The sequence below is a fragment of the Cricetulus griseus genome, chromosome 3, assembly GCF_003668045.3.
Source record: "Cricetulus griseus strain 17A/GY chromosome 3, alternate assembly CriGri-PICRH-1.0, whole genome shotgun sequence".
Lineage (NCBI taxonomy): Eukaryota > Metazoa > Chordata > Mammalia > Rodentia > Cricetidae > Cricetulus > Cricetulus griseus.
In genome coordinates this window covers 155,527,344-155,549,887 of record NC_048596.1, presented here as the reverse complement: position 1 = coordinate 155,549,887, position 22,544 = coordinate 155,527,344, and the positions used below count along the sequence as shown (strand labels likewise).

The following is a 22,544-nucleotide window of genomic DNA, read 5'->3' as shown; positions in this document are numbered from 1 at the left end:
AGTCCAGATAAGCTCTTTGAAATGGAGCTTCTCTCTCAGAAGACAGAAGAGTTAACATGTGCAGCTTGGATCTTGTCCCTGACACAGTGCAGCCTACAACAGCATTCCTCCTTGTTGTTTCATTCACGGTGACCAAGACTTAAAGACCACAAGTACAGGGCTCTTATGATCATCAATTAAGACCTCCAACATGACAATGGCTTTCCTTTCTGATTGTCCCCCAAAGTTAAGGAAACTGAAGGCAGTCATTGCTTTTATCAGAAGTATCTAGTACAGCCCACGGACTGACACATGGAACAAAACAAATCCACGTGATTCTTACTTAAATCAATATGGTGGACACATCAAGTTTATGTTGAATAAACAACAGTTTCCTGGCTGTTCAGAAAACCTTACAGAAGGTCAAATCAGTCCTAAGACTCTATACTGGAGGCTCGGCTTACAAATACTAAGCCTTTCAGTCTAAAAGACAATACCACTGTCAAATGAACAAATCAGTTTACTTGCTCAACTGTCACCAATTTTTTTCAGCAATATCTCTAGACCCAGAATTAATTACAAACTACTTTTACTGTCCCTCCTTCCTTTTTTCTTGACACAGAATTTCACTATGCTGCCAAGATGGCCTTAAATTTGGGGACTATCTTCCTTCTCAAGTATATAGGATTACAAGCACATAACCACACCAAGGTCTACATAAACTTTAAAATACATTCAGTTAAAAAAAATTAAATTCAGGGCTGGAAAGATCGTTCAGCAGTTAAGAGCACTAGTTGTTCTTCCAGAGATCCCGGGTTCAATTCTCAGAATCCACATGGCAGCTCACAGCTGTCTGTGACTCCAGTTCCAAAGGATCTGACAGCTTTCACACAGGCATACATGCAGGCAGAACACCAATGCATATGAAATTAAATACATTAAGCTCATCAACAGAAATTATGATTTACTACATACAAACTGTACCAAGGACTCCTAAACATTAACCTTTAAAGTCTCTACATACTTACCGAAAGGGCAGGGAAAGCTTGCTCGTCCCGGTTCTGAATCTCATACAGTAAACGAGACTCTTCAATAGCTTGCTTCTCTCTGCGTTCTTCTGGGGAAAGGCCAAAATAGTAAGGTTCGCGACTCGTGTGATCAGAATCTTCAGCTCTTTCACGATCAGGTTTTCTGTCAAATAAAACATTCTTTCAGCAAGAAAAAAAAAGAGGCAATGTATAGAAAACAAAAATGCAATCATCTATTCAGTCGGACAAATATCCAACTAAACAACTACACCATAACACTTAGTAACTTGGGACAGCTAGCAACAAACAAAAAAACACAGCATTCAAAGGTACATTACAAAGTTAGATAAAACTTACAATGAGGCATAATAAAATGAAAGTAAAATATAACTCACTTCCGTCTACATGATACAGAAGAAATTGAGTTTTTTACCTGAGGGCAGACATATAAGCACTTAATACTATCATAAAAATTTACTCTCAAAAGAAAGGAAAGACAGACCAGCAAAGGGCTGAAGGCTTGCCACCAAGCCTGGCCATCTGAGTTCAATCCCAGAATTCTTATGAGTAAAGGAGACCAATGATGCCTACAAGTTTTCTTCTGACCTGCACATGTAGTAGCACACATGCACCCACACAAACGTTAGTTAACTAAAATGTAAAGAAAAAAATTTTAAGAGAGGAAGAGAAAGCATTCTGATCTCCTGTTCTAAAGCCAATGACCAAATGAGACACAAAGACCATCCCAATAACTGACTACAGCACCAAGAAAAGCAGAGAACTGAAAGCAACGAGGTATGTCAGACTGGGTTACTATCTGTTATTGCCACCTCAATGCAACTTTGGTCAAAAAAAGGTCATAAGAGATTCAATAACGTATTTAATAACAACTCTATATTCATACATGGCTTGCAGCCATTAAAAGCAGTATGAAGGGCTGGACATGCTTTTGGGAGTTAAGCAAAGGACTCAGGTCTGATTCCTAATAGCAACATGGCAGCTCACAATCATCTATAACTCCAATTCCAGGGAACTATAGATCTCCTCTCTCCTCAGGCACTACTTGCAGACAGACAGACAGACAGACAGACAGACAGACAGACAGACAGACAGACACTGACTGCACTTATATATATATGCAGGTAAAACACTCACACATAAAAATAAACATTTCTAAAAGAGCAGTATGGATACTATTTCTATCATTTGTATCACCTGTATAAGCAAGAAATAAAAATTCAAATTGAAACCTTAAGAAAAAGTAGTTGTCAAAGTACAAATAAATACAAACTTTCTAAATAGTGGAGTACTATGGTACCACTATTTTAGTTCTGAAATAAATCAGGTAGTCTCATAAGCAGACATTAAATCAAAAGGGCAAATGACCCTCACAATCTCAGACCACTTCTTCTGTGGTAAAAGACTGCAAAAAGGATTTGGCAAGTTGTCAGGCATCTCAAAACTTCTAACAAACTTCAGCTGAAGCATTCGATAATCAAGAAAGTAAGACCCATTCTTTCCCCAGCCATCAGTCATTGCACAATGGGCCCGTAAATGAAGTGACACGGTGACGTGACAGAGATGAGGTTTATGCATGAGCTCGACAATGAGGACTGCTCTCACAGGTGAATACCACTGCTGCTGAGTGCCAGATCTGCCAACAGCAGAGACTAACACTGAGCCCTAGATATGGCACCATTATCCAGGGTGACCAGCACTTGGCTGCAGGCTGAGAAAAACTGAACCATCTCCTCTGTGGAAAAGACAATGCTTTGTCCTTACTGGAGTAGATACTTATTCAGGTTATGGATTTGCCCTTCCTGCACAAAATGCTTCTGCCAAAATCATCATCCATGAAATTACAGAATGCCTGATCCACTGTCAGAGTATTCCACACAGTGTTGTTTCTGATCTTAGAACTCACTTTGCAGCCAGAAGTGAAACAGTGTACCCATAATCAAGGAACCCACTCACATGTTCCCCATCATTCTAAAGCAGCTATCCTCAAAGAATGATGGGTATTTTGCCTATACTCAGTGATCTAGCAAGTGTAAGAGAAGCCAGGTCAGTGCCTAAACAAAATCTTCAAGTACAATTAATGACAACTAGCTGACATATAAGAATTCCACCTGCTAAGAACCCACCATGGACCAAATGTCCCTGAATAGCAGAAATTATCTTACAATTAAATAATATTTAAAACCTGAAAGTCATAACTAACTAGATTAGTATTCTGGTTAGTTTATGTCAACTAGACACAAGCTAGAGTCATTTGGAAAGAGAGACAATCAAAAAAAAAAAAAAAAAAAAAAAAAAAAAAAAAACTTCCATAAGATGAGCACCAACAGATGAGTCTGTCTAGCATTTTGATGACTAGTGATTGATAGGGAAAGGCCCAGCCCAACCCAGAGAAGGTGATCCTGGATTTATAAGAAAGGCTAAGCAAGCCATGAGGAGCAAGCCAGCAACTCTGCTTTAGTTCCTGCCTTCAAGGTTCCTGCCCTGCTTTGATTTTCTGCCTTGACTTCTTTCAGTAATGGTGGTGGAGAAGGAGCTGAGAGATCTACATCTTGATCCACAGGCAACAGGAAGTAAACTGTGTCACAGGGCACAGCTTGAGCATAGGAGACCTTAAAGTCCACCCCCCACAGTGACACACTTCCTCGAACAAGGCCATTTGTACTTCAAAAAAGCCACACCTAATGCCACTCACCATGGAGGCCATTTTCTTTCAAACCACAACAGTGCATTCCCTGGCCTCCACAGGATTATAGCCAAAGGGTTGATAGAGTGAGTTTTCTGTTACTGAGACTATAGATGCTTGCCCTGCTGATGCCTGGTCAAATTACACATCTATTCAATGATGCACTCATAACATTAACAAAGTAAGGAATTTTTATCGTGTTTTTCATCAAAAGTGGAAACTTTCATATTTTAGGCCTTTCAGGCACTGGGAATACAAACACCACCCATACCCCTTTATATTTATGATTATCTGAAGATAGATGGCAAACCCATAAAGGAGAAAGAGTAAAGTGATGAATTGGGGAGGCAGCAAGACTAACTAGTCAAGCCAAGAACTTGGGAAGACAAGGATACAATACTACTGATCCAAAAATGTTATTGCATGTTTACTATCACGTCAATTTTCAGCTCGTCAACACAGAATCCAAATGCCTTTTGTCAGTGGGGATTAAAAGGCACACCTATAATAGGAGACAGCCCGATGCTGTTTTGCCATGATACAGATTTTTTTTTTAATACTTTCAGACACAGTATTTGTCTACAAATATGTAGCCAGAAGAAAGAAGGACATTTCAATTGGACTAATCTAACTGATCTGTCCAAATGCAATACAGATTTTGTGACTGTCACGTACTCTTCAGAAGGCTAATAGTGGAAATTATACTTGCATTAAGATTTAAAAAAGTAGTATCTGATTCATGGCTACTAAAGTTATTACTGTACCTACAATAGTACTATCTGTTGCCAATGATTTAGAAAATAACCAATGAATTCATTTGGCACATGGCAGTTAACAAGAACTTGTATCAGAAGAGACCCTGGGCTCTCTAAAAGATATTTAAAGCACAGGAGTTACTCATATACATTATGTACAAATTAACAGGTGACAAAGTAGAATCCACCCACAACTATATTCCTGTCAAAGTCGATTTTTGTTAAATCACACTGTTTATGTTTTAAACGTACTTATATAAATCTTTACTGCACTTTCCTGTGATTAAACAACTGCCTCTGGATTGGACCTTTTTTATCTGTTTGTTTTGTGAAAATACTACTTACACTACCCTTTCTGCAGACTATAAAGGTTTATGTTGAACAGGCCATATTACATCCATATTGCTTAGTAAATCTTTGCAACTGATCAAGAGTTAAGCGAGCTCCCCCTAAAAATTGTGGCCATTCTTTCCATCTACTGGATCCTGTAATGGTTGCAGCCACAACATCTTTTTTACTGCCATTCCCAGGAATGATTATTGGAGTACAAAAAGAAGGCTTAAAGATGGCCTGTAGGATTAGTAAAACCACTAATGTATGACAGCAAAACTATTAGCAGAAATTTATCAAGAGATGAGCAAATTGGGAAGGTTTTACAAAATATACCTACAGATTATGCTCAAGCATTATCTTGGTTAACAAAAGCACGTTGCTATAATGTGTCAGATTTTTCTCATACATTGGTCTCATACAAATGGTCAAATTAATGTTCTATATAATGAAATAAAATCTCAAGTGATCTTTGAAGGGCCATTGTGGTTTAAGGTGGCTTTACCCTTTCCTTGGTCTTCTGTGAGCTATTCTTTTTTCTTTTTTTTTTTTTCTTAAGATTTATTTATTATATATACAGTTTTCTGCCTACATGTATGTCTGCAGGCCAGAAGAGGGCACCAGATGTCATTACAGACGGTTGTGAGCCACCATGTGGTTGGTGGCAATTGAACTCAGAACCTCTGAAAGAGCAACCAGTGCTCTTAACCTCTGAGCCATCTTTCCAGCCCTCTGTTAGCTATTCTTTTCTGTTTTGTTTTGTTTTTTCAGGACAGGGTTTCTCTGTGGCTTTGGAGACTGTCCTGGAACTAGCTCTTGTAGATCACACTGGTCTCGAACTGACAGAGATCCGCCTACCTCTGCCTCCTGAGTGCTGGGATTAAGGCGTGCGCCACCAACATCCGCCCCTGTTAGCTATTCTTATACTTATGTTATACTTACTTCTATTAGTTGGATTAGTCATACAAGCAATGCACTCAACTTTGACCTCTATTCAGCCACAATTTTCTCTTTAAAAAATAAAAAAGGGAGAAATGTGGGAGACACAGAGATTCTTGTAATCACAAATAAGCACTTAGGGAATGACAAGATTGTCCCTTCAAAGAGAGGGATGTGTAACTTGTTATCTACCCTGGAGGCTGGCAGCAGAAGCAGTTAAGAGCCCAGTAATCTTTGTGCCTTTTATGTGGATGAAACTAAACCAGATACTCCCTGAGACCCTTATAATGAGCTTGTCAATGTACAGAATCTATTTTTAAGAAAGGTGTCACATGTAGTTAATGTATAGAACCCATCTTTATGGACGATGCCACATGTACTTCACAAAGCATTTCGATGTAGTCATGTCTGAAGTTTTATTGTACACATTTATCACCAGGAAATTTTTCAGCAAATTGCTTAAATATGACTAAAATAAATTACTTGGGGTCAGACTCTCAAAGTTTGAGCCAACACTGGCTACTGAGTTGTGTTGAACTAAACTATGTTCTTCCCTCCTGGGGATCATTATCCTACTGCCAGTGTTTGTGAGACACCAAGAGCTACCATAAGGTTTGCCATCACTGAAAACAAAACATTAAAAAAATGAAGGTTTATTCATCTATAGTTTATTTTGTACCATTTGAGTGTTCTACTGACAATACTTTTTTTTTTTTTTTTAAGTTTTTTGAGGCAAGGCTTCTCTGTGTAGCCCTAGCTGTCCTTGAACTCACAGACACCTACCTGTCTCCACGTCCCAAGTGCTTGGATTAAAGGCATGTGCCACCACTGCTCAGCAATACTTTTCAATACTAGATTATAAATAAGTATGAACAAGAAGTTGCAACTTACAAACAAATGAATATAATAAAGCACATACAATGCCTTTCATGACTACTTCTCTTGAAGGTTACCTTATGATCTGTGAAGGTGTCCTACTTAGATTCTTATGCTCACTGGAGGATTTTTGAGATTGGGACCCTGAAGAATGACTAGAGAATGCATGCTGTCTTACACCTGAAGAAGGATGCTGTAGTCGAGGAGGTAGTGCTGATGGGGCTTTTATTGGCTTGCTTAGATTCTTTGGCCCTCTGTAATCCGTATCTGTGGAAAACAAAAAGATCTCACAATTTCCCTGGCATAAACAACTCACCATAATAATCCTAAAGAACTCCAATGTAAATTTACCTGAATGGAAATTTTGTCCAGAATTGGGTTTTTTCATCTTCTTTCCTGACACTGTGTTCCAGCTTTCTGGGGGAGGTGTCTTGAGGTTCTTCGGTATATGTCTTCAAAATAAATGAAAGTCTTTGTCAGTAACATCACATAATCTCAATAAGATCTAACACAATCAGTCAAATGGGCTGGAGGGACCGCTCAGTAGTTAAGAGCATTGGCTACGCTTCTAGAGGACCTGGTCCAATTCTCAACACCCACACAGTGGTTCACAACCATCCTAACTCCAGTACCAAAGGATCCAATACCCTCTCCTGGCCTCCTCAGGCAACACGTGTGTATGCACGGCACCTAACATGAGGGAAAACACTCGTCCACATGAAATAAGTACATCTGTAAAAATCATTTTAAAGGAACAATAATACACAAATCCTGCATAGATATTAGAGATTTTATAAGTGCAATATTTGCTGACTTTAGCCAGGCATATTAGTGAAAGACTTAAAAATTAGCAAAGAAATATAGCCCAGAAACTGACCAAGGCTACTACTATGACTTAGTGCCTGGAATTTACCAGCCACCAGCAATTACTCCCTTACAAGGCCATAAGATAACTGGGTACCAAGAATTCCCAGATGGCCAACCTCCCCGAGGGGCTCATGAAGGAAACAGATTGCCCCACTGGCCAATGTGTCAATCATTAACAATTAGGGTCCCTGTGAAACAAAGAGATAGCTACCATTTGCTCAAGCAAGATAAGCATATCCTGAGGTCTCCACGTTTTTACAACTGGTGGGTCAGGAGGCCATCTGATTCCCAGCCCTCTCCTCAAGACAAAGGGCCTCCTAGGAACCCATGACTCTAGTCACACCCCTCCCTAAGCTTGTGGTTTTTGCCTTTAAAAAACGCCTGTGCTTGGGGGACAGGTTGCTCTCTAGCCTGCATGCTGAGAGAGCCCGTTTGTACAAACATCTACCTTTCATTAAAGCCTCTTGCTGTTTGCATCAAGTTTCGGCCTCCTCATGATGATTGGGGTGGCTGCAGTCCTGGGAAAAAGATTCTGGAGGCCTGAGCTTCCGGGGGTCTTACATTAGCACATGTCTTTACTCAGAAGCCGGCCTGGTCCACTCAGTGAGTTTTAAAACAGCCAAGTTTATATAAGACCCATGCAAAAACTAAGTATTTAATTTATTTAGAGAGAGGGTAAACTGAGCCAAGTAAGATGTTGCACACACTTAGTCTAAGCCCTCCTGGAGGCAGATGCAGGTCTGTATTTTTGAGGCCAACCTGATCTCAACTTTCAAGTCAGCCAGTGCAACAAAATGAGATGTTACCCCAAATTAAAAAAAAAAAAAATCTAAAAATTGATTAAAATTGCTAAGTAAGGGCTGAGTGCGGTGGCACACGCCTTTAATCCCAACACTCTGGGAGACAGAAGCAGACAGATCCCCAAGTGTGAAATAAGCCTGGTCTACAGATCAAGCTCCAGAACAGCCAGGGTTACCCAGAGAAACCCTGACTCAAAATAAAGCCAAAAGAAATAAAATAAAATATAGGGAAGTAGTGATGGTCATATTGGAGTTCACTGCAATATCTATATACTTTACAGTCATTATATATTTAAGTTTGTTTTTTCAGTAAAGGTTAAGGTATAATTTATTACCTTTTCCTCTAGTAAAGGCAGTGGTAACTCCAACAATAGTATCTTTCTATTCTATCTGACAATTCTGACATTCTAGAAATAAGATCTCACTATGCAGCCCTAGTTTACCTGAACAGACTACTCTGTAGAGCAGGTTGGCTCAAGAAATCTGCCTAACTCTACTTCGTGAGCGATGGTTTTAAATGGGTAAACTTCCACACCCAGCCACTGACAAATTACTGACTACATGGAACCTAGCACTAAGAAAATAGAAAGGAATACGGTGCCTGTTTCTCAAAGTCCCTACTTTCATAAACTCACCAATTTCCAATTGCTTTTGATGAATATTTTAAACTGTAACCATTAAAATTAACTATAATTTATTTTATAAAATATACCAGCAAGCATAATAATCGAATGAAACTCAAACTGCTTTTCTTTTCCTAGGGATGTGTGCTTTTGTACGCACGTGTGTGTGTGTGTGTGTGTGTGTGTGTGTGTGTGTGTGTGTGTGTGTGTGTGTGTGTGTGTGTTACATGTGCTGCGTCTGTCCAGGTTGTTACCAGGTTTCTCAAGACACAGCCTCATTGAACCTGAAGCTCACTTCATGTGACTAGTTGAGCACCTGGTATCCAATGTCCAACAATGGTGTTAGAGGCATACACAGCCATGCCTATCTTTTATGTAGACCTTAGAGACTCAAATTCAGTTCCTGGTTTTGTTGTTTATTCTGTCTTGTTTGGTAAGTTGTTTTGTTTGATTTCTGTTTGCTTGCTTGGTTGTTTTTTTATGAGATGGGGTCTGTATACCCCTGGCTGCCTTGAACAAGATATCTGCCACACCGAGCTTCAAAATCAGTTCCTTTGCAAGCAAGCCAGTATTCACTTTTTTAAGAGGCTAAATTGAAGAGGCAGCAAACACCTTGACTGAAAAAATACGTACTTTTTCCCCAGTTCTTCAGATAAAACCGGTCCATTCTCAGAGTGAACCCCGTGAATGTCTGCATTAGAAAATTTTCCATTGTGATCCAATCTAACCTGTTGAACACCAGAAAGAAAAATCAGATACCTGATATACACACACACACACACACACACACACACACACACCAATCATTATCTCATTTTTAAATGTGTATTTTCTTTAACTAAAGAAAATATAGCCGGGCGTTGGTGGCGCACGCCTTAAACCCAGCACTCAGGAGGCAGAGGCAGGCGGATCTCTGTGAGTTCGAGTCCAGCCTGGTCTACATGAGCTAGTTCCAGGACAGCCTCCAAAGCCACAGAGAAACCCTGTCTCGAAAAAAGAAAAAAAAAAAAGAAAATATAAACATTTATCCAGAAAAACAAAATACTATATAAGGGGTACAATAGAATCTAAGATGCCATACCTCTCTACCTAAGACTATTCATGCTGTCAAAAGTTTTTGTTTTTGTTTTTGTTTGGGGGGGGGTTATTTTTTGAGACAGGGTTTCTCTGTAGCTTTGGAGGCTGTCCTGGCACTCTCTCTGTAGACCAGGCTGGTCTCGAACTCACAGAGATCTACCTGGCTCTGCCTCCCAAGTGCTGGGATAAAAGGCATGTGCTACCAACACCCGGCTGAAAAATCTTTTGAACTGTTCTCAAACTTCAAGAAATGGCAGCACAATCTATCAAATACCAAACAATACTCAGCAACTGTCAACCCATTCTGCTTTGAATCTCCAGGCCTGGCCTTTCCATCGACTAGCAACAATTTTGGTCAATCTATTTACCTTGTTTGTTGATATGCAATTAGAGCTAGTAACAGTAATCAATACAACAGAGACACCTGGAGATGCAATGGAGCTATATGTCATACATGGAACAGCAGTCTACACAGCAGCCATTCCACAAATGAGAGAACTATTATTACTATCATTTTTCCATTCTTATGATACTAAAAACATGGAAAAACAGTGACTTTTTTGCTCATTTTAGAGCTGATTCAAGTGTTCCTTCTCGTCCGCACTGACAGAAGTAGCTAACAGTGAAAATTGATGTGCATAAGGATGGCCAAGGTATACACAGCTCTACCCTACAGACTCATACTTTTGTAAGTGTTCTAAGAGTCCTGAGTTGACATCTCATTCTTCATTAATCACAACAGGACACTACTTTTTGCAATAAAAAAGAGTTTTGAAGGTTAATTTTAAATTTCTTAAATTGTTATGTATAGGTTTCTGCCACCTATGGGGTGCTAGCAGATGCCAGAAGAGGGCACAAGGTTCCCTGAGTTGGAACACGCAACTGTAAACCTCCTGATGTGGGTACTAGGAACCAAACTCAGGACCTCAGAAGAGGAGCAAGGGCTCTTACCTGATGAGCCATCTTGCCAGTCTTTTTATTGTGTTTTCTTTTTGAGACAGGATCTCACTATGTAGCCCTAGACAGTATGTAGAGTAGGCTAGCCTTGAACTCACAGAAACCCACTTGCCCCTACTTCCCAAGTGCTGAGATTAAAGGTATATGCCACCACATTCATATTCACCAGCTTTTTAAAAGGTTATTTCTATCAAAAGTTTAAAGTATATCCTACATACTTGAGTAAACAAGTCATCTATGTATCACTTCAGTTGTTTAAGATTTCAATTAAACTGTACTCAAATAAAATGGACAATGAACCAGCACTCAGGAGGCAGAGGCAGGAGGATCTCCGTGAACTCCAGGACAGCATTGTCTACAGAGTTCTGCATCAGCCAGGACTATACAGTGAGACACTACCTCAAAAACAAAACTAAACTAAACACCACCACCAAAAACAGCAACATGGTTTTGCAAACATACAAATTTCAGCATTAAGATGATTCTACTTGTATTTAGGATAAATGATCTATGAAATCCAAATTATAAACAGTCAAATTTTAGTTCATGGTTCCTTTAGAAAATAAGATTCTGGCAAAGTCACTCTCTTTTAGGAGAAATCACTTACATGGCATTTATCTCCAACTTCATATTGTAATCCAGCAGCAATGGAGTAATCACGTTTTTGTTGAGCTGTTAGTTAAAAAAAAAAGAAAATTCAATAAAACACCAACTTTACCTCATTATTTTCAAGTCCTACAAGCCAATGGTACAGAAGCTTCAGAGTTAACTCACCTTGTTTGGACTTCAACCAAATTTCATACTCCACATTTCTATAAACTGCTGGATTGAGTGACTTAAGAACCTTTCTGGACAAAGGGAGGTCAGCCACGTTCCCACCATTCTCTGGGTTCTAAATAAACAATGTCAGAAGTCCAATCAACAAGAAATGCTTTTAAAACATTGCTTCAAATATGCAAAAAAGCAAAACAACAAAAAAACCTTAAGAATAAAAAGCAGGAGGCAGCAAATAAGTTTGTTAATAACAAAGTGACCCCAACTATGGAAAGTGACCATAAAATTATAAGCTCTTTACATATATATGAAAGGTTAAAAATACCTCACTGCCTGAAGGCTTAAGTCCATTCACATCAGTAGCAGCAGTACTCTTACTCCTACAAAGAACAAAAAAACATACTTAGGAAATGGAAAGTGTTTGTATGTAATCAACCTTTGTTTTGTTTCGAGACAAGGTTTCTCCATCTAACAGCTCAGGATGCCCTCGAACACATTTTGTATACCACATTTTGTATACTGAGTAGAACACGCTAGCCTAGAATTCAGAGATCCACCTGCCTCTGCCTCCTGCATACTGGGATTAAAAGTGTACACTTTTAATGTAATCAATATTTAACCTCAACTAAAACATTCAAGTTAGCTACATACCAAAATGTGAGGCTCTTAAATTTTAGTATATGTAAATAGATCACACACATATATAAAAAAAGTGTTTTATTACTAGTAATTCTTACTGACTTAGTAAAAAAATCAAAAATGGGGTTGGTGGGATGCATTGTTTAAGTGGTGGAATAACAATCTACAAAAGACTGAACATAAAATTTTCATTATTAAAAAGAAAGAACTGTTATAACATTTAGAATAAAAAACAACTGAAACAAACGTCTAAAGTCATAACCAACCTTTTTCTAAAAAAATACTTCCTAATCCTCAGTACAACCCAGGAACCATAATCAGCTATTTGTCATTCATTTATTCTACAAGTATGAGAGCCTATGTGCTGCTTAGTATATATTATTAGACTGCTGAATCTAAGCAGTGAATGAGAAACAAAAACAGTGCCTATACAATCCAGTAAAACCTAACCAGTACATAAGAGCTACCAAGTACTATGGCAAACAAACGGTGGCAAGCACAGCAATATAAGATAAACCACAAATTGGGAGAGGGAAGGAGGCCTCGTTGAAACAGATGCCTTTGAATAAAGACAGGTAACAAGACAGTGCATCCTATCATATCTAGTATTCCAGGCAGAGGAACAGCACACACAAAGATCCCAAAGAGGAGAAAAGGTTCTATGTAGTCCTTATAGTATCTACCTTTCTGTCCTATTCCTCAAGAAATCAGCCTCTAGGATTCAAAATAACCTCCAAATATTCACTAAAGAGAGCCAAGAGCCTGGAGTCTAGACCAGAAATCACTCATCATTTCAAGTACACTTCAAGACCCATCAATATGAATGCGGAAACAACCCAAGAGCATATTACACATCTTAACTCCTAATTACCTCACTAAACTGATCTATCCTTGACAAGGTTATACAGTGGTTGTCCTCTCTCAAAACCGACGTGACAAAAAAGGTTTTTCTTTTCCCCCTTCTAGTACAGAGACTCACACTCAGAGCCTCTCACATACTAAGCACTCCAGCTGCGTGCGTGGTGCGTGCATGTGTGTGTCTAAAGCAATTTTAATTATGTGCATATATTATATATGCATATAATGTAATATACATACATATATACAGCTAAAGCAATTTTAATAAAAAGGCAAGCTACATTTCAGTGGCAGTATGAAATGGAAACCAAGCATAATAAAACCACACAAATCTTACCACATACCTGCTCCCCCTCCCAGGTAAACTCTCCAGCTTACCAGGCCCTGTGTCCAGAGTCACATCATTGATTGGCTTCTGTAGCACTACAATATCTACAGCATTCAAGAGACAAGTTTAAAGTCTCTCCCACTCTAAGTATAGGAAGAAAGTTAAAGCAATCCAGTCATCCCCTCAATTTCTCTGCTTCCTAACACATCTGGATCAGGTTATATGTCTGGAGAGAAGAAGGGCAATTTCTATTTGTGCACAATTAATCAGCATATGTGAGGACAAAACTGACAACAGTAAACACTGTTCAAGTGTAAGTAATGGTCAAATCTTCATTGCAACTAAGAAAATTTTAATTTGAGACATTCCTAGAAGCCAAGCATGATGATACACACACCTGTAACTGGAGCCCTTGGGAGGTGAAGACAAGACATTCAGGGCTTAAGTGAGCTCCAGGAATACCCAGGCCCTGCCTCAGAAACAAGACAAGGGCCAGAGAGATGGTCCTATTGGACTTCAGATCCCATACAGCTCATGCAGAGGACCCAAGTTCAGTTCCCAGAACCTAGTCAGGAGGCTCACAAAGATCCAAAATTCTAACAACAAGGAATCTGACACCTTGGCCTCTGCAAATATCTCCACTCATTCACCACATACTCACACATAGATACATAATTCAAGTATTTTTTAAAAAGCAAACAAACTTAAAAACAAACACAGGTCCACTAGCGGATGTAGCTCAGAAGTATAGTGTTTTGCCTAGATGTATAATACTCTGAATTCACTCCCTAGCACAGAAAAGGGAAAAGGTCTGCAGTCCAAATCAACAGACACACATACATTTTAAGGCATATTTGAAAGAACTAGACATTCTGTCAGACAGCAGTGGCACACACCTTTAATCCCAGCACTCGGGAGGCAGAGGCAGGCCTAGTCTACAAAGTGAGTTCCAAGACACTCAGAGCTAAACAGTGAAACCCTGTCTCAGGGAAAAAACAAACAAATTTTGTTAAGCTCACGGTATACCCCGAGTGTCACATGTATGGATGGCCATGTTCTCATATGAAAATACACTTTCAGCCTCTACAGTAATTAACAGAAGACTCCCATAAAAGATAAACTTAGTATTAATAATAATGAAACTTTATGTATCTTCCATGTTCTCATGTAACTCTCAATAACTGTCCTCTTCTGGGATACACTGAATACCCTTATTTTATGCTACTGAGGCTCCTTTAGAGAATTTAAGTATGTTCCTAATCTATCTAGTTAACAATAAAACATGCCAATGTCTGAAACTGTGCCTGGATGTCCATGGCTAAAAATCTTAACCTATCTAGGTTGCCTCAGTGACTCTGTAGGTGTTTACCTGTAACCTTGAGGGATTATCTCACGTAACACCATTCTAAAAAGAGGTGGCAGAAGCAAAGGAAGAAAACTAGAAAAAGGCCATAAAGATCAAAATAAACATTTTTCCATCACTAGATACAATTTTACAACATACACGCACAGGTATATCAAATCTATCCCACATATGTGTATTAAATACATACATACAAATTCTCATTAACCAAAACAAATTCAAAGACGCCCATCATAGAATCTAGGTCAAATTCACGGCAGCAATAAGAAACTTTACTGAAGATCAACGTTTTATGAATACATGTTAACACGTGAAAATGTTTCTGAGGTGACACCAGAAAGATACTTTAAGATTGAAATATATTCTTACTTGCAGCTGTCATCCTCAGAATCTGATATTTCACTGTTGCTTTCATCAGCCATTTCAGACGTTTCTAGTCCCATCATGATTTTACTAACATCAGTTTTAAATACCTTCTCATACAGCAATTCATAAAGGAGAGCTGCAATCAAAGAGGCACAGTATGCAACATTATATACAAAAGGCGACCGTACCATTCAGACCTCTAAAATTCTTAATAGGTATATAGAAACCTTCACAGCCAATAGCACCATTTAATCTGAAAGATACCTAGAAAGCAACAGGGATTTGTCTGTGCACATTAAGTTTGAAATCATGCTTTAGAATACATTTTTAAAACATAATTTAAAAGTATCAGATCTATGATGCAAACATGACAGGAAAAATGAAAATACACAGTGCACAATTATTTCATCCCACAAACATTATACTTAAGCTTGTTGTGTCCTCATATTTAATCCGAGCATATAAACTACTATTTCATTCAACAGGCTTAGTTAGGGATGTCACAAATTTTGAAAAGAAAAAAAATAAGCAAAAGTTTGTAGAAATGTAGCAATATTAGAATATGCTAGCTAACGAGTCAGAAGACTTGGTTTTCACATCTTAGTTTTCCCACTAACTGTAACATTAGATCAAGTAGTCATCAGATTCCTATAAAACACAAGGAAGGATATTTGTTCACCATAATCTGACTTCATATTTTAACTTTACACAATGAACTGAAAGAGACTTAGGGACTTGGAAGATAGCTCAGTTGGTAAATGTTTGGCATGTGAGCATTAAGAGCATGGTTTGGATCCCAGCACTCATATAAAAAAGCCAGGTGTGGCACCATGTGCTTATTATCCTACCACCAAAGAAGTGGGAGACAAGAACTGCTCTACTGGTTGCTGGCCAGCCAGTCTAGCCAAAAAGGTGGCCTATGGCCAGATTCAATGAGAGATCCTGTCTCAAAATGTAAGCTGGAGAGCCATCAAGGACATCCAATGCTGACCTCAAGCCGTATCACTCACTCACTACCCACCTCCCACGTTTTATACACATGCACACATAATACAAAAAAGGAGAGGGGAAGAATGAAGGTTGACCTCTAGCTTGCATGTGTGCATGAGCACACGCACGCACGCGCACACGCACGCACGCACGCACGCACGCACATACATACATACATATTACACACACACACACACACACACACACACACACACACACAAGGTACATTCACACAAAAATATATTCTCAGTCATCCTTGAAGGAAAGAATATTTAGATTAATGTGGTCAACTTAAGAAAGTTTAAAAACGGGGAAATAATAATTTACCAAAAAAAAATTTTAACAAAAAATTCAAAAACACATGAACTGTAAAACTCATTTATCACAATGCACTTCCTGAAACTAAGTGCATTAAGTTCATGCTCACCATCTATGGATTACCATAGTACTTCTCACAGATCATCTATCTCCCAGATTCTGAGTAAGAGGCAATAAAGTCTCAGAATCACCCACAGTCAGAATAGGGAAGGCAGCCTACAAAGGCTTCTTTCCCAACATTGAAATGTCCTGACTTTGACGAGCTAGGAAATGGAGAGACACAGTCCAAAAGATAGCTAAATAGTCCCACCTCAAAAATGTAACATGTTATTTCAAAATGTTTACACTCATACTTTTACTGGTCACTTAAGACTAGAAAAAGTAAGGTGTGGTAGTGCATGCCTAGTTCCAGTAAGTAATTGGGAAGCAGAGGTAGATGATTAGTCAAAGCTACACATTGAGACCCTGCCTCAAAGAACAAAAAGGAAAAATAAGAAAGCAATTACATACAACACTACTGCTCCTATGAGGAAAAGGTACTTAAAGAAGGAGGGGCATTTCTGTCCTCCTACAACCATATTCTCACGTGTGTGGAAAGCCGGCAACTATTTGGGAAAATCTGTAGGAACAGGGTGTCAATGAGGTACCAAACGTTACTGACATTGACTGGGAAGAGGTTAGAGTGCTGGCAATCGTCCTACAAAGCACATGGCCAGAAGAGTCTGGTCCAAAGTCTCTACACTGTCAAGGGTAGGGGACGCCCCCTTTAGACAAAATACAATCAAAGGCCGTGTCTGTTCAGTCACCTGGATTTTCAATCTACACACTAACAACTTGAAAAGTCAACTAAGGCTGTAAAGCTTAGGCTGTAACTCCTAAATGAACACAAGAAGATACTTACACTGACACACAGCAGAACTATCTTTATACGTTATAGGATAGACAATATCATAATGGTTTCCATTCGAAAAACACAGTAACACCTGAAGAGAAAGCAAGTGACATTTCGGTCAGTCACACATTTGACATTCACAAAGTAAGCTGTGTCTCCAAACCCTCTGAAGCAAGCATTTTCAAAGCCGTATTTCAAAACCAACACAACACCAATTTGTCTGTCACACTACATACAGTACACCACATTATGGTGAAAAGCCAGGCAGCACTTACATCACTAAGTTCTCTCTGGTGTTTTGTTTGTTGTTTTTGAGACAGAGTCTCATGTATCCCAGGCTAGCCTCAAACACAATGTATAGTGGAAACTGGCCTTGAAACTCCTGATCCTCCTGTTCCCATCTCTACAGTGCTGTGGTTACAGGTAAGCACCACCATGCCCATTTGGAAAATGTTCACAGAACCACAAAACAGACACAGTAAGTAGTCTCAAGTGGTTTGCACACATCTGTAATCCCAGCATTGAGGGAGGCTGAGGCAGGAGAATCACAAGCCAGAAGACTGTCTACATAGAGAATGTCTCAAAAATAAATAACAATGAACACCAGACATCACATATGATTTCGGCTATGTAAAGAACAAGAAAGTTGAACTGCTGGGAGGCTTTAGTGGTTAAGAGCACTTCTGTGCTTGCAAAGAACCCAAGTCTGTCTCCCAACACACATCTAGCAGCTCACAGCCACAAGCTGTAAACAGCTCCAGGGGACTCTGACATCTCTGGCCTCTGAGCATCTGGAGTCTCATGTACACACCCACACATACTCATAAACAATAGGAAAATAAGTATTTTTTATAAAAAGTTAGAAGATTGTAAGAAGTCATTCCAAGTTTGTTTAGTGAGGAACTCAAGAGGCTAAGGTAGCAGAATTAAGAATTTGGTTCAATATGTGCTTCACAGCAAAACTTTGGAAAGGGGGAGGAACAGAGGAGAAAGAGGAGACGAGAAAAGAGAAATCAGAGGGAAGAGAGAAGGGGAAAGGAAAAGAAGGGGGAAGGGATCGGGAAAGAAAATATTCCAAAAGCATAGTAATGCTGACTTCTGTGAGTGAATCAAAGTCAGTTTAAGTATTTTCTAAGTAACAGATCACTACTACACACAGAAATCCGCAGTACTGTTTGAAACATGCTACAGCCCAAAAATACTGCACATGGAAAGCTCAGATCAAGTCCCACCAAGACTCACCCATCCCTTCCCCATCTCTCAAACCCCTCCTGTCTTTAAACCATAGCATTTCATCACTCCCCTTCCCCCTTACACTCAAGTGACACAGTGTCCTTCACCTTGGCCTGCATGACTCCACTAAAATAACTTACAGTGAATCGACTTGTTTTTCTTTCTAGACTTCACGAAACTTTCCCAATGTTTCTACTTTATGACCACACGCTGTGGTGATACTACTAAAATTATCTTTCCAAAGGCAAACAATCACCACAGTGTCTGGACACAAAGCAGAGCCATCTTTCACAAGTTATTTGACTACTTAATATCATGATCAAACTAATCTTGGTTACATAGACATACTTTTCTTAAAAATATGGCCCAATGACTAACTTTAAAAAACAATACCATAACTTTCATATAGCAATATTTTTCAAGAGTCATTTAAAATTATAGCTTAGGAGGTCAAGGTAGTAATTAAGCACCTCTTTTACTTAAATATTTTTAAATATTTCAAAAAATTCTTACCTTTTCAGGAAAATTATTTTCAGTTACTTGTGAAGGAGAAACATTTGGCTCCTGATATATTACAAAATCTTTCCTGAAAATAAAAACTCAGATATTACTTTTCAAAACAATGTATTTTATTGATTTAAATTATCTGGTATCAGGCAATATTCTAGGCCCTGAAGATAGAGCAGAACAAAATGAAACAAAAAATTCAAATTAATTCATACATAAGATAAACAACATAAGTAACCTTAGAAATTAATTCTAAAAGGAAACTGTGTAGTAAATCATATTGTTTATGATTTACTAAAGCCACTGGAGATCAAAAGAGCAAAGCGGCCACACTAGTTAGCTACAGAAGCTGGGTGGTGGTGGTGGAACACACCTTTAATCCCAGGACTCAGGATTAAAAGGTAGAGAGACCTCTGCTAGTTCAAGAGCACACTGACTACAAGAAACTGATCCAGCCCTAAAAGAAACAGCTCACACAAAGGGATCTCAGCAACTGGGATCACACGCCTTTAATCCCAGCACTAGGGGGGGAGACAGGAGTGATATGACTGGGCAGAGAAAGGAATGTGAGGAGGAGGAGACAGGCTCTGAGAGCCTTTTGCCTCTGAGGATTCATGGAGACAGGACTGGCATTTAAGCTGGGTAGAGAAGATCTACTGGCTTGGCTGCTTTGTTTCTCTGATTTTCAGCTTAAAGCTTGAACCTCAGTATCCGTCTCTGGCTCTTTTATTTTTCATGCTACAAAACCTGGCCCCCCAGATACTTGAGCTCTGTTCCTAGAGACATTCAATGCTACTGGCCCTGAGAGTAAGTCCTTTCTCTATAAAACTGGTAAGCAGTAGTTTTTAGGACATAATGGAAGATTTTTTTTCTGTACCTTTTTTCAAAATTTCCTCAAGATTTAAAGCATTTAAACATTGGTATCTAGCCATTAAACTCCAACTAATACAATTAAACGAACAGACAAAAAGTCTTAGGTAAAATATTTCACAATTGAGGTATAAGACAGCTTTTAGTTTGTAAAAATTTTAGTTGAATGTAATTAAAAATTTTCCAATTATTTTATTTTTAATTGTTTTATTTAAGAGTTATGCAGTTTACCTGTACATAAGAGAAAGGGCACTTATTTCCACTTGTCCTACCCATTCCTGTAGTGAGAGAAGAAAAGTTAGCATGTAAATTATCTTACTTTTTACAATATACATTATACACATTCTCTATGAATACCCCCCCCCCCCAGGGCTTCTCTGTGTAGCCTTGGCTGGCCTCCAACTCAAGAGATTCCCCCTGCCCCTGCCTCTGGAGCACTGGGATTCAAGGTGAATGCCATCACCTCCTGGCTTCAGGAAGGAACCATGTTTCAATAGCTCTTCCAAATGCAAAGCAAAACAACTGCCACATACTAAAACAGATTTCTTGAAACATGGGTTAGACTAATTAATAATAAAGACTTCTCAAGGGGCTGGAGAGATGGCTCAGAGGTTGAGAGCACTGACTGCTCTTCCAGAGGTCCTGAGTTCAACTCCCAGCAACCACATGGTGGCTCACAACCATCCATTAAGATATCTGGTGCCCTCTTCTAGTGTGCAGATATGGAAGCAGAATGTTGTATACATAATAAATAAATTATTTAAAATAAAATCTTTCTCTTAAAAAACAAAACAAAACAACAACAACAAAAAGACTTCTCAAATATTCCCAACAAGATACCCTTTTGTAGCAGACTGTTTTAACTCACAAACACTTCACTCCTCACTTATATAATGTGGGCCACATCACTTGTGAAATGTAAACTCTGGGCTGGAGAGATGGCTCAGACACTAAGAGCACTTATTGCTCTTGCAGAAGACCCAGATTGAAATTTCCAGCATTCACACAATGGCCTACAATGTTAATATTGAGCATCTTATAATGTCCACAGACACAAGGCATGTACAATGTGCAATTAAAACATCAGAAACAAAACAAATCTTTCTTTAAAGTAAAGTAGCTGGACAAGGTGGCAATGTCGGTGGTACACACCTTTAATACCAGCACCAGAGGCAGGGGAAGGTGAATCTTTGGCCAGTCTATCTATAAAGTGAGTTCCAGGACAGCCAGGGCTGTTACACAGAAAAACTGTCTCAAATAATAATAATAAAAAAAAAAAAGCTAAAATCTCTCTGATGAGCATAATGTATCTTCTTATTGGTGACCTTCCAAATAAATTCTATTATAATCTGAACAAGTAAGTATCATCTTCCTTAACCAAATTATCAGCCATCAAATGTAACCTTCTATTTCTTAAAAGAAAATGAACAGTGGTAATTCGAATCATTAGCCCCAGCACTTGGGAGGCAGAGGCAGGTGGATCTCTAAGTTCAAGGCCAACCTGGTCTACAGTGAGTTCCAGGACAGCCAGGACTGTTACACACACAGAGAAACCCTGTCTCAAAAACAAACAAACAAACCAAATAGGAGGGGAGGGGAGAAAGGAGAAGAGGAGGAAAACAAAAAAAAAAAAAAAAAAGGAATAAAGTCTTTCAAAAATACACTATCACTGCAGGACTTATTGTAAAGGAAGAACTTTTAAAACTAGACACCGACAAGTATTCTTTTTAAAAACAAACAAAAGTAGATTGATAATTTTGAGGAACAAGGTAGAAGGATTAAGCACAAAAAAAAGTATGAGGGAATTTCTTTTCTGTTTATATTGTTTTTGTTTGTTTTGTTTTTCTAGATAAGGTGTCTGTGTAGCCCTGGCTATCCTGGAGCTTACTCTGTAGACCAGGCTGGCCTGAACTTTGAGATCTTCCTGCCTCTGCCTCCCAAGTGCAGGGATTAAGGCACGTGTCACCATCGCCTAGCAGGGGAATTTCTTAAGAGTTACTGATTGAAATTGCCAATATTTGTGCTGGTGATTTGTGAAAAAATAAGTTGTGGAAAATGTTAAATCCCTGTGGCATATTACATGTACAAGAGAACATCAATTTGGCTTCAACAAAGTTCACATTACAAAAATTTGAAGCATTTTTTCAGTGTCTCCCAGTACTATAAAGGACAGATGGCTCAGCAGTTAAGAGCACTGGCTGCTCTCCCAGAGGACCTGGGTTCAATTCCCAGCACCCACATGGCAACTCACAACTGTCCACAGGATCTGACAGCTTCATACCAATGCATATAAACTAAAGTTAAAAAAGAAAGCCAATAAAGGCATTTTTATAAAATAAAAGTATAGAAATGATGCCCCTGAGGATTGGAAGAAGCAATGGAATTTATCAATCGTTAGTTTTCCTTATACAAACTCTGTATAAGGAAATAGGATGGTCGATATATGTTGCGAGTAATGAAAAAAATTGTTA

General features: G+C 38.8%; 1 protein-coding gene across 2 annotated transcripts in view; it reads right to left on the bottom strand.

The window, feature by feature from the left end:
• Positions 1–22,544, bottom strand: part of Otud4 (OTU deubiquitinase 4) — a 46,681-nt gene that overhangs the window by 11,818 nt on the left and 12,319 nt on the right. For both annotated transcript variants that reach the window (XM_027404889.2, XM_027404888.2), the window contains exons 4-14: positions 20,305–20,351; positions 19,210–19,282; positions 17,473–17,554; positions 15,267–15,399; positions 12,035–12,089; positions 11,710–11,827; positions 11,543–11,607; positions 9,535–9,629; positions 6,963–7,063; positions 6,689–6,878; positions 1,008–1,170 (exon numbers count right to left, since the gene is read on the bottom strand). In XM_027404889.2, the coding sequence (XP_027260690.1) occupies positions 1,008–1,170; positions 6,689–6,878; positions 6,963–7,063; positions 9,535–9,629; positions 11,543–11,607; positions 11,710–11,827; positions 12,035–12,089; positions 15,267–15,399; positions 17,473–17,554; positions 19,210–19,282; positions 20,305–20,351 (1,122 nt within the window). The remainder of the gene's footprint in view (positions 1–1,007; positions 1,171–6,688; positions 6,879–6,962; positions 7,064–9,534; positions 9,630–11,542; positions 11,608–11,709; positions 11,828–12,034; positions 12,090–15,266; positions 15,400–17,472; positions 17,555–19,209; positions 19,283–20,304; positions 20,352–22,544) is intronic.